Source organism: Myotis nattereri, assembly GCF_964212035.1.
Source record: "Myotis nattereri genome assembly, chromosome: 2".
Classification (NCBI taxonomy): Eukaryota; Metazoa; Chordata; class Mammalia; order Chiroptera; family Vespertilionidae; genus Myotis; species Myotis nattereri.
Window position 1 is genome coordinate 208968284 of NC_138076.1, and position 11002 is coordinate 208979285.

General features: G+C 59.8%; 2 protein-coding genes across 2 annotated transcripts; both read left to right on the forward strand.

The window, feature by feature from the left end:
* The first annotated feature begins 1282 nt into the window (after window positions 1-1282).
* On the forward strand, window positions 1283-3373 carry H1-0 (H1.0 linker histone). Its single transcript, XM_081083838.1, has one exon. The coding sequence runs from the start codon at window positions 1544-1546 to the stop codon at window positions 2126-2128; it is 585 nt and encodes a 194-aa protein (XP_080939964.1). The 5' UTR covers window positions 1283-1543; the 3' UTR covers window positions 2129-3373.
* A 461-nt stretch (window positions 3374-3834) lies between these two features.
* Window positions 3835-9942, forward strand: GCAT (glycine C-acetyltransferase). Its single transcript, XM_081084343.1, has 9 exons — window positions 3835-4062; window positions 5401-5531; window positions 7017-7118; window positions 7522-7668; window positions 8157-8311; window positions 8413-8495; window positions 8688-8859; window positions 9252-9373; window positions 9651-9942. Exons 1-9 carry the CDS (start codon window positions 3870-3872, stop codon window positions 9800-9802), a joined length of 1257 nt encoding a protein of 418 aa, XP_080940469.1. The 5' UTR covers window positions 3835-3869; the 3' UTR covers window positions 9803-9942.
* The last annotated feature ends 1060 nt before the right edge of the window (window positions 9943-11002 follow it).

The following is an 11002-nucleotide window of genomic DNA, read 5'->3' on the forward strand; positions in this document are numbered from 1 at the left end:
TCGGGGCCCCCCCAGCCCCTCCAGAGCCGGTGGCACCCCGTGCTGGCCTCGTCGATACCTGCCAAGGACGGAGCGATGTGCACATGGTAACAAAGACCGCGCATCCTCCCAGCAAAATGGCGGTGGTCCCGGCCCCGGCTCCCCGAACGGCCGCTCACTTTCCGAGGAGGAGTCGGTGCCGGGGACCGCCCCCCCCCCGACCCCTTCCCCGGGCCCCGCTTTCCCGCGCCCCGAAGCGCGCAGCGCCTTCCCTCCAGCCGCCCCCAGGGCCGCCTCTGTTGGAGCCTGTGGGCAGCTCCTGGGCCGCGGTCCTCCCGCCCGAGACCCCCCGCCTTGGAGGGTGCTTGGGAGGGGACTGCACCCCCAGGCTGGGCCCCAGGGGCGGGGGCAGCGGGCTCTGCCTCTGACACCCCAAAACTAGGCAGAGGGAGGCACACAAATGAATTCCCGGCTCAGCTGCATGGGGAGTGTGGGGGCCTTTGCGGGGCGGAGGCGACTGGGGAGACCCCTCCCCCCTGTCTCGGGGGGCCCTGGGAGTCCTGGGGGTTCGGCCCCAGGAGAGAACCCCCACGGCAGAGGGCAGGGGGCCCGCTGGGGGAGAGCCGACGGAGGAGGGGGAAGGGACAGAGTTTGAAAGTGCCCTTCCAACTCTTGCAGAGAAAGTTTGCTTAGGGGCCCAATGGACAGAGAGGGGGTAGAGGTGCGGGGGGCCAGGTCGCGGGGTGACCCCCGAGAGGTGACCGGACCCCGGGGGAGCGACCCCTCCCCCCTGTCCCGGCTCGGCCCGGCTGGGAGTCGCCCGGCTCGGGGCCGCGTGTGTTAGTTGGGGCCGCTTTCCGGCCCCTCCGCCGGGCTGGGGGACCCCGCAGCGGGCCGGGAGCGGGGTCCCCAGGAACCCCAGGGTGGGAGCTTTGCTACGGGGGGTTTCCCGCCTCGGGGCTCCCCGGCTCCGCAGAGCCAGCCCCCCGCAAAGGGGAAATGTGCCGGCGCACCAGCGGTCCTCGGCGCCGTTTGGGGCGCCTGGCGGGCTCGGGGGGCGGCGGCCAGGCCGGCGGGCCGCCTGGCGGGGGAGCCCAGGGAGCCGGGCAGCGACCCCGGGCGGCGGCGGGGAGCGGGAAGGCCCGGGGCGGGGGGAAAGGTCGGATTTGCTCGGCGGAAGAAACACAGATGGCGGCGGCGCAGCGCCATTCCGGGCCCGGAGCAGGCAGCCAGCAGCCCTGTCCTCACCGCGGTCCGCCCGCCGCCGCTAAATACCCGGATGCGCCGCCCGAGCGCCAGACGCGGAGCTGGGAAAAGAGAGGCAGCGGAGGCGGCGGCGGAGGAGGCAGAGCCAGGACCGCAGCCGCCGCGCGCAGCGACAAGCCGACCGGCTGGCGGGGCTGAGCCACGCAGCACCGGCGCCGCGAGCTCTGCCTCCACCGAGCCCGGCCCCCGAGCACCGGGACTGCGAAGGCCGATCTCGAGGCTTTGCTCGGCCTCCGACGGGGGCCGGCCCTTTTGAAGGCGCCTTCTTCAGCAGCAGGACCGGGCAGCCCACCCCACCATGACCGAGAACTCCACGTCGGCCCCTGCGGCCAAGCCCAAGCGGGCCAAGGCGTCCAAGAAGTCCACGGACCACCCCAAGTACTCGGACATGATCGTGGCCGCCATCCAGGCGGAGAAGAACCGCGCGGGCTCCTCGCGCCAGTCCATCCAGAAGTATATCAAGAGCCACTACAAGGTGGGCGAGAACGCCGACTCGCAGATCAAGTTGTCCATCAAGCGCCTGGTGACCACCGGGGTCCTCAAGCAGACCAAAGGGGTGGGCGCCTCGGGGTCCTTCCGGCTGGCCAAGAGCGACGAGCCCAAGCGGTCGGTGGCCTTCAAGAAGACCAAGAAGGAAGTCAAGAAGGTGGCCGCGCCGAAGAAGGCGGCCAAGCCCAAGAAGGCAGCCGCCAAAGCCCCCAGCAAGAAGCCCAAAGCCACCCCGGTCAAGAAGGCCAAGAAGAAGGCGGCGGCCACGCCCAAGAAAACCAAAAAGCCCAAGACTGTCAAAGCCAAGCCGGTCAAGGCCTCCAAGCCCAAGAAGGCCAAGCCGGTGAAGCCCAAAGCCAAGTCCAGTGCCAAGAGGGCCGGCAAGAAGAAGTGACCGGGGAGCCTTTCTCGTGGACACTCCTGCCTGTCTCCTGTTTCCTGTAAATACTTTTCCTCTCTCCTCCTCACCTGGCCCCTTTCTATTCTGACTTGATGCGAGACAGAATTTGGATTCCTCAGAAATTAGGGACTAGTTCATTCTTCCTTAACCAGTCGTGCAAGGACAGCAAAAAAAAAACAACACTCATCTCCGTAATGATGAGAATGTACTTCTATTTTGTTCTGTTAATTTGTTGTTATTAATCTGCTTAGGGTTTGGGGCGGGTTCGTGTGTTTTGTTCAGGCGGGCGGTTTCTTCGCTGTGAACGCGAATGGAGGGTGGGGGGGCGTGGGGGAGGCCGCTGGTTTGGGCTAGTTGAGAGGGAGCCCAGGGGTTGCAAGATTTGTAGGAATATCTTTGAGACAAGTGGGTTTTCTTTAAGTGGAGCGGCCCCTGCGAGTTTCAGGACCTTGTTGGGGAGGGAGGGGTGGCAGCAGCTGGACGCCAGTTAGGGAGGTGGAATAAGCCCTCTGGGGACTCCACCTCCCAGTGGGGAGCAGAGGGGGTCCAAGTCCAGTCTCCTGCTCACTCCTGAGTCTGTCCCTGTGGCTTCCATTGTCCTAGGGAAGGAGGGGGGTGACAGCTGGTCTGAGAAGCTGTGGCTTCTCAGCTGGAAACTAGCCATGGGGGGCGGGGGGGTCTTTTGTGGCTTGGAAAGTCTCCCGTTGAGGGAGTGGAAACTTTGGGGGAAGGGTGGGGAGTCAGTCAGCCAAGTGCCTCAGTGTGCCCTGTTGAAACTTGGGTTTTTCCACACAATTGGATTGTATTCCCCGGTGTTTTGGTTCCTCCTGTACAAGAGGTGGCTTTGGTGGTCTGGTGCGTCCCCAGCCCTGCCAGCGCCACCTACACACACGTCCCGACCTCTTTATTTCTGCGTCTTTTCTAAGTAGTGGTGGGTGGGGCGGGCGGGGAGTGGACAGTAAGACATACTGCAGTCGACTTTTGAATTGCTAAGTAGTTTCAGAGCTGGTCTGTGTCTGCGTGTAAAGTGTACATACCTGCTTAGAGCTAGCACTTAGTTTCACACCCGGGAGCTGGGAGAAAAAACCTGTACAGTCCTTCCCATAAAATAGGAAAACGCGCAGTTCGCGTCCTAACCTCCCCCCCTTTTGTAAAAAGTACCCCACAAGTGTTATTTGTGCCGGGAAGAATTTGCTGTCTTTGTAATTTTGAAACTTTAAAATAAAAATCTGAAAAAGGACAAAACCTGGGCGGTGTTTTTCCTCACTTCCAACACTGGAGAAGGCGGAGCAACTGGGCGGGGGAGTCGCCGGGGAAACTCCGGGGGCCTTTGCACCTGAGAAAGGAGGGAGGGTCCCATGAGCTCCCAGAAATGGGAACCTTAGGGCTTGGGGGACCGAGCGTGGCGCGGGCTGCTCCTGCCTTTGGGTCCAGAGCAACCCCTCCCGGCGGTGGGTGTATGGGACGGGGCTGCTGGGCTGGGCCCGCCGCGTGGCCTCCCTTCCCCTCCGCCGACCGCTCGCGTCTCAACTTACAGATGAAGCCACTCCGTCCTCTGTGCATCCCGCCCGGCTCCGCCCACCTGCCCCTGGGCCCGCCTTCCTGCCCCTCCGAGGGAGCCCTTCCCGCTCCGATTGGCTAGCAGGGTTCCGGCCCCCGGCCACGTCACGCGGCCTCGGGGCGCTGGGCTCCCAACCGGCGGGCGCACTCGCGCGGGGTAGGCGAGGTGAGTGCGATGTGGGCTGTCTCCGCGCTCCGCGCCGCGCCCTCCCGGGCCCCCGGCCGCTGCGCGCACTCCGCGCTGGCCCAGCTGCGTGGCATCCTGGAGGAGGAGCTGGAAGGGATCCGCGGGGCTGGCACCTGGAAGAGCGAGCGGGTCATCACGTCGCGTCAGGGGCCGCACATCCGCGTCGACGGCGTCTCCGGAGGTAACTCCCCCTCCCGGGAGTCGTGGACTCGGGCGGCGGGTGAGAGGGCCTTCCGAGGCTTGCGCTGAATGGAGGTCCTGCGCGCGTAGCCACTGGCCCCTGTTCCAGCTATCAGACCTACTTTACTCATGTTAAATCTGGTTAAACCCGTTTCCACGAAGGGAGGCGATTTGCCCTTGAGCACTTGTTTGATTAAGAGGGCAGAGTGGGCCAGACCCAGCCTGGGAGAATGTGAGAAAAAAGAGACATGCCCAGCTGGGTCCCAGCTGCTTCAAGGACGGGTGATGGGAAGGCGAAGCGAGAAACCCGGCATTTCTGGAGCTGCTGCTTTGTGCAGGCCTCTCAGAGCTGCACGTGGACTTCTGTAACTCTCCGCTTTACAAATGAAAGGCTCAGAAGTGAGCTGCCCCAAAGCCCCCAGCGAGCGGCAGGCAGAGCTGGGCTTTCGTCCAGGTCCTCTGGTAGTGGAGCTGGAAGGTCAGCTAATGGGCCAGAGAGGCCAACTTCCTGGCCAGTCTCAGCGAGCAAGGGGCGCATGCTGCCGCAGCAGTCACACCAGGAATCGGACCACCCGGTCTCCCTCTGTCCGTGCCAGGCCCAAGTGGGTACTGGTTATAAAGCTGCCCTCTGCTCAGGAAGTAGGCATGGAATCCTTGGTGCTGTTGCACTCATTTGTAAAATGGCGGTCCCAGGAAATCCCTACCTCCCCCCCCCCACCCCCACAGGAAGCTTGGAGCAGGTCAGAAGTTGGGAAATGAGGAGACCCCAGGTGCTCATCCCTTTTTGCCTTCCCCAGGCTGAGTGAACCTTCCTCAAGCCGCTTTTTCCTCCTCGGGTGTAATTCAAGGTCCAGGTCTCAGAGGCACCCCTTGTTGCCTGTGATTCTATATCAGGCAGCAAAGTCAACTGTGAAGTTTGAGAACCACAGTGAGCATCTGACCAAACCCTGTTCATTTACCCATGAGGTAACCAAGGCTCAGATGAGGGGTTGCTGGTGTCCCCAGGGAGGGGAGGAGCCTGTGAGTTCCTCCTTGGGGTGGGGGTGGGGGTGGGGGTGTGATTCAGAGCCAGAGTTTAAATTTCTCATCTTTCAAGATGCCACTCAGACCCTTTCCTGACCTCTCCTCTCCTGTAGCTGGTGGATTCAGTGCCTCCTAGGGGCCCCCAGACCCCCATCCTGGCCTCTGCCCCAGAATGGATCATACTGTGTGGTGGTTGCCTCCTCAAGGGGAATCCTGATTCATTTACTGCCTGGGTCCCCAGGGCCTAGCACGGACACCTTTCCGGGCCTTTCCTTAGGGCCTTGAGCTGCTGTCTGTTTTCTGTCCCCCACTTCAGAAATCCTTAACTTCTGTGCCAACAACTACCTGGGCCTGAGCAGCCACCCCGAGGTGATCCAGGCAGGTTTGAAGAACCTGGAGGAGTTCGGAGCTGGTCTTAGTTCTGTCCGCTTCATCTGTGGGACCCAGGTATACAGTGGCCGATGTGGGAAGGGCGCGGGTAGGGTGGGCCTTGTCCCCAGCTGTCTGCTTCCCACAGGCAGCAGGGCTGGTTTAGCCAGCTCAGCTCATCCTATCCCAGGGCTGTGGGCCTCTCTCGGCCCCAGAACCATCCACTAGAAAGCCTGGGTTCAGGCTTCTGTTCTGCTGTGAAGGTTTGGGCAAGAAACCACATCTCCCAGCATCTACTTTCCCACCTGCAGAACCGAGTCCACCCGTCCTACAGAAAGGAAGAATAGAAGGCAGGGATTGAGGGATAGGGCTCCGGAGCAATTCTGCCTATGCCCAATTCCCAGCACCACCTTTTTATTATTATTATTTTTTTAATCCTCACCTGAGGTTATGTTTACTGATTTTAGAGAGAGAGGAAGGGAGGTAGAAAGAGACATGGATGTGAGAAAGAAACATCGTTCGTTGCCTCCCATACACACCCCAACAGGGGATTGAACCCACAACCTTAGGTACATGCCCTGACCAGGAATCGAACACGAAACTTTTTCGTGTATGGGACAACACTAATTGAACTACCCGGCGAGGGCCCAGTACCACCTTTTATTGACTCTGTTACTCTGGGCAAGTGACTTAACCTCTCTGTGTCTCAATCCTTTTATTGGTAAAATGGGGATAATAGTGCTTAATAGAGTCTTTACAAATTACAGCGTTAATACATTTAAAAATGCTTAGAACAGTGCTTGACACACAGCAGTGCTCAATGAATGTTGGTTATTTTGTAATGTTTCAAAATAAACTTACATGGACATGAAACTTACTGTGCTTACTGTGTGTCAGGTACTGTTTTAAGAACATTACAAACATTAACCCATTAATGCTCGGAACTATCCTCAGTGGTAAGTGTTGTTTTCGCCCCTGTTAAGGAGGACACTGCGGCCCAGAGAAGAGAAGTGACTTGCTTAAGGCTTTCATGGCAGGATTTTAACCCAGGTGACCTGGCTCAAGAGTCCATGCTCCCGACTACTTGCAATTATGACCTGTCCTCTCAGAAAGTTGAGGATGAAATGAATGATGGAACTCCGAAGTCAGGGCACTTTACAACAAATCCTGGACAGCTCTCAAATCTAAGAATTCAAGGTCCAAATGAACTTAGAGTTACTTATGTAATCCTCTTCTTTGCCATAAAGCAACCAAAAAAGACACTCAGTTAGATACTAGCAAGACACATCTTCCTTTGCCATCAGTACCCATAATTTCACTGTCAACCCTCATTACAAAAAGAAGAGCCGACCAGGAAGGGACACCGAGCAAGTCCCTAATTCCTCCGTGAGAACCATCTGCCAGATTCCTGTTGGCTCTGAGGAACCCTTGTGAAGAAAGAAGGGAAAGGCCCGGGCTGGAGGCCTAGGCTGGGTGTGTTTATGATCTTCTAAGCCTCTGTCCCCAGGACCTGTGCCATGTGACCCTGCAGGCATGAACACCTGTCTCACTCGCTTTCTTCAGAGCATCCACAAGAATCTAGAAGCAAAGATAGCCCGCTTCCACCAGCGCGAGGATGCCATTCTTTTCCCCAGCTGTTTTGATGCCAATGCTGGCCTCTTTGAGGTGTGTAGGGGCCATGGGTGGGAGTTGCGAGGGCTGCTAGGCTGTAGAAGGAGAGGGCAGTCAGGAGAACCTGGCAGGATGCCAGTGCCATGGCTAGAGGTTCCAGTGATCATTTCTTAGGGAGGTCAGGTGAGGCAGTAGGTGCTCCAGAAAGAATCCTGAGGCTTGCAAGGAGGCTGTCTTTGGGGATAACCTACATCAGCTGGATGGCTGGGGGTGGCAGGGGCCAGGCACTCACCAAACATATTCCAGTGGCAGGGGCCCAGAGAGAGGCAGAGGGCTCCTTGCCTCCCTGCCCAAAGAAATGCCCTGGTTGGCAGTGAAATTTGGAGTCGGGAATCATAGGAGAGGGAGGACACCGAGGTGGTTGGGTGATGGTTCTGCTCCAACTGCCTTCTTCCAGGCCCTGCTGACCCAGGAGGACGCAGTCCTGTCAGATGAGCTGAACCATGCCTCCATCATCGATGGCATTCGCCTTTGCAAGGCCCACAAGTTCCGCTACCGCCACCTGGACATGGCCGATCTAGAGGCCAAGCTGAAGGAGGCTCAGGTGGGGCAAGTCCCGGGGGTTCTGGGGCCCAGGCCTGGGCTTATCTTCAAGGCCAACTCCACACTCAAAGACAGCCTGCAAAGTGTGAAACAGCCCAAATTTGCACCCAAGTCCCTCAGACCCAGAGCTTTTTTCCATTGCATCACGTCACCTTGGGTACCTTAGGTGTGGCAGGCTCTTAGGCATAGTGGTGGGATGGACTTATGGGAAGAACTGGCCCCACCCCACGCTGCCCTCTGAAGGGGACACGGAGAGCATGCTCATTCTCAGGGCTAAGTGTGCTCCCGACTGCCCTGGAGGGGATGGGTAAGGCTCAGAGAGGCAGAGGTGAGGGAGATGTTCCAGTCCCACCATAGGAGGCTTATGTGCCCGCCTCTGTGCTGGGCACTGGGCAGAGTGAGCTCCTGGAGCCCAGAGTAGCTCAGAAGGGGGGTGGTTTGGGTCAGCTCGTGACACCAGCCGCCACCTGTCCTTGCCTTCCCCTGCAGAAGCATCGACTACGCCTGGTGGCCACTGACGGGGCCTTCTCCATGGACGGCGACATTGCACCCCTGAAGGAGATCTGCCAACTCGCATCTCGATATGGTGCCCTGGTCTTTGTGGACGAGTGCCATGCCACTGGCTTCCTGGGGGCCACAGGACGGTGGGCACATGTGGCACCTAAGGCCTTGGGTTGGGCTTCTAAGGGTGGGTGGGAAACCAGGCGGCCAATAGTGGCAGTGGCAGTGGCAGCTTTCCTTGCAGGGGCACGGACGAGCTGCTGGGCGTGCGGGACCAGGTCACCATCATCAACTCCACACTGGGGAAGGCGCTGGGCGGAGCATCAGGTGCCGACAGGGTTGTGCCCCTGGGGTCCCCTTATCCACATGCAGGGCCCTAGAGGAGTCTCAAGGGAGGTGGGGAGGGGACACTGGGCACTGCGGACAAGAGGGCAGCATGGACTATACTCTCGGGAGGGGCTTAGTGTAGGCTCTGGCTCCTGGGCCCTGACTACTCCCACCTCTACCCTTGTTTCTCAGGGGGCTACACGACGGGGCCTGGGCCCCTGGTGTCCCTGCTCCGGCAGCGTGCCCGGCCCTACCTCTTCTCCAATAGCCTGCCGCCTGCTATTGTTGGCTGTGCCTCCAAGGCCTTGGACATGCTCATGGAAGACAACTCCATTGTCCAGTCTATAACAGCCAAGACCCAGCGGTGCAGTGCCTGGCAGGGGTGGAAAAGGCGGGGGGAGGGGGGCCGCTGAGGCCTGCCTGTGTGCTTGCCCAGCCCCCGCCGACAGGTGCTACCTCTGCTTACACCACATCCCCCGCCCGTTTCACTGGGACGCAGCTTGGTCTCTTCCTTCCATTTCCTCCCATTTCTCTGCAAATGACCCTGTGTCTGCCCGTCTTATGTAATTCTTTCAACCTCTCTTTTCGGTCTATTTCTTCCTCTGCCTGGCTCCCCGTTGGACTTTCTGACTGCACCTCTGTCTTGTTGGTCTCTGCAGACTCAGGCCCAGATCTGGGATCCTGTGCCCATCAGGAGTGGGTGCGAGTGATCCCCAGTCCCCCAGGGGACCCGTCACACCCTGCTTGTGCCCACAGGTTTCGCAGTCAGATGCAGGCTGCTGGCTTCACCATCTCAGGAGTCAATCACCCCATCTGCCCGGTGATGCTGGGTGATGCCCGGCTGGCCTCTTCCATGGCGGACGACATGCTAAAGAGAGGTAAGGAGACCAGGACAAAAGGACTGGCTGTGGGTCCTGAGAGAAAAGAGGGAGGAGTGAACCCCTAGACTGTGACATTCCCCTTTGTCCCCACCCTCCTACCCTTTTTGGACCAGCTGTCCAAATGTGGAAACCCAGGCCACAGGGCAATCCACGTCGAAGAGACCATGGACTGCCCCCTGCCCTCTGTGACCCTTAGGAAGCAGGAGCTGTATGGCATGCCCCAAAGCCTGCCTGGCTCTGATGAGTCCCAGGTTGGCTCTCTCTACCTTCTCAGGCATCTTTGTCATCGGGTTCAGCTACCCAGTGGTCCCCAAGGGCAAGGCCCGGATCCGGGTACAGATCTCAGCAGTGCACAGCGAGGAGGACATTGACCGCTGCGTGGAGGCCTTTGTGGAGGTGGGGCGGCTGCACGGGGCGCTGCCCTGAGCCCGCCCTCCACAGCGACGAAGGGGGCCTCTGATCATCCGCCCAGGCCAGAGGCCCTGAGCCCGGTCGGAGTCCTAGGGCCAGGCTGGGGCAGGGCTTGTGCTTGTGGCCATGAGTATGAAACAACCGTGGAAACTGGTTGTGATGCGTTGGTCTGCTTTATTCTCTCTGAGCAGGTTGGCCTGCTCTGTGATGGGTTGAAGAAGCAGGCAGGAGCTGGGGCTTGCGGGCAGGCTCCTGAAAGTAGACCTCAGAGCTGAACACCTCCCCCAGATTAAGATGAGAGCCAGGCGGCTGGGCTAACAGAGCGGGGTCCACCCTCTGGCTCCGCTGGACCCCGCGCTGCTGTAGAGGGAGCCGAGCATCAGCCCTGCAGGGCCTTTCCCACGCCCCCCCCCCCCCCCCCCGCAGCCTCCAGAGTCTAGCCTTGGGCACCCCTTGTGCTGCTCCCCGTCCAAAGGACGACTCACAGCTGCCCAGATAAGAAGGCTGGACACCCAAACCCACGTTTAGACGAGAGGCTGAGGATTCAGGCCCCAAAGGAAAGAATGTGGGTCGCTACTGGAGAGGCCCTGCTGCCTGGCACCCGGTGTTCTAGCCACTCTAGGCCCCATCCTCTGTGTGCGCCTCATCCCCCCACCCCCCTGTTCCCGCACGACTGGATTTATGTTAACGTAGGGCCTTCCAGCTCCCTCGTCTCAAGGCCTAATGGCTTGATGGTCAGCCGCCAGGGGGCGCAGCGAGCTCAGGCTCAGGCTCCGGCCGCTATGGCCCCGCCCCTGCAGACTCCAGGCCTTGGACTCTGGGCTGCCGCCAGGAGGCCCATTGGCTTCTGTGAAGGCCCCATCCACCTTTGTCCTCCACACGCCTCGCAGCGTCCCTATTGGAGATGGTACCCCCCTTCCCACAGCCCTTTCCCCTAGCCCTTCTCCATTGCCCTCCCCACTCAGCCTTATGGGCACCTGGTGCGGGCGGGAGGTGGCTCCGGCCTCAGTGATTAGCCTTGGGAAGCTCTTGCGTAGTTGGCTGGGGTAGAGCAGGGAGGCTGAAAGGCCCTTATTAACAGGGACCCAGGACAAGGTGTGTGATGCCCTGCACCCCCAGCCCTCCCCTTTCCTTGGGAATCTTGGGGTGGACTATCTGGTTGAGTTCCAGCCCAACCCTGCCTGCATCTTAACACTGGGATTCCGGAAGTCCTAA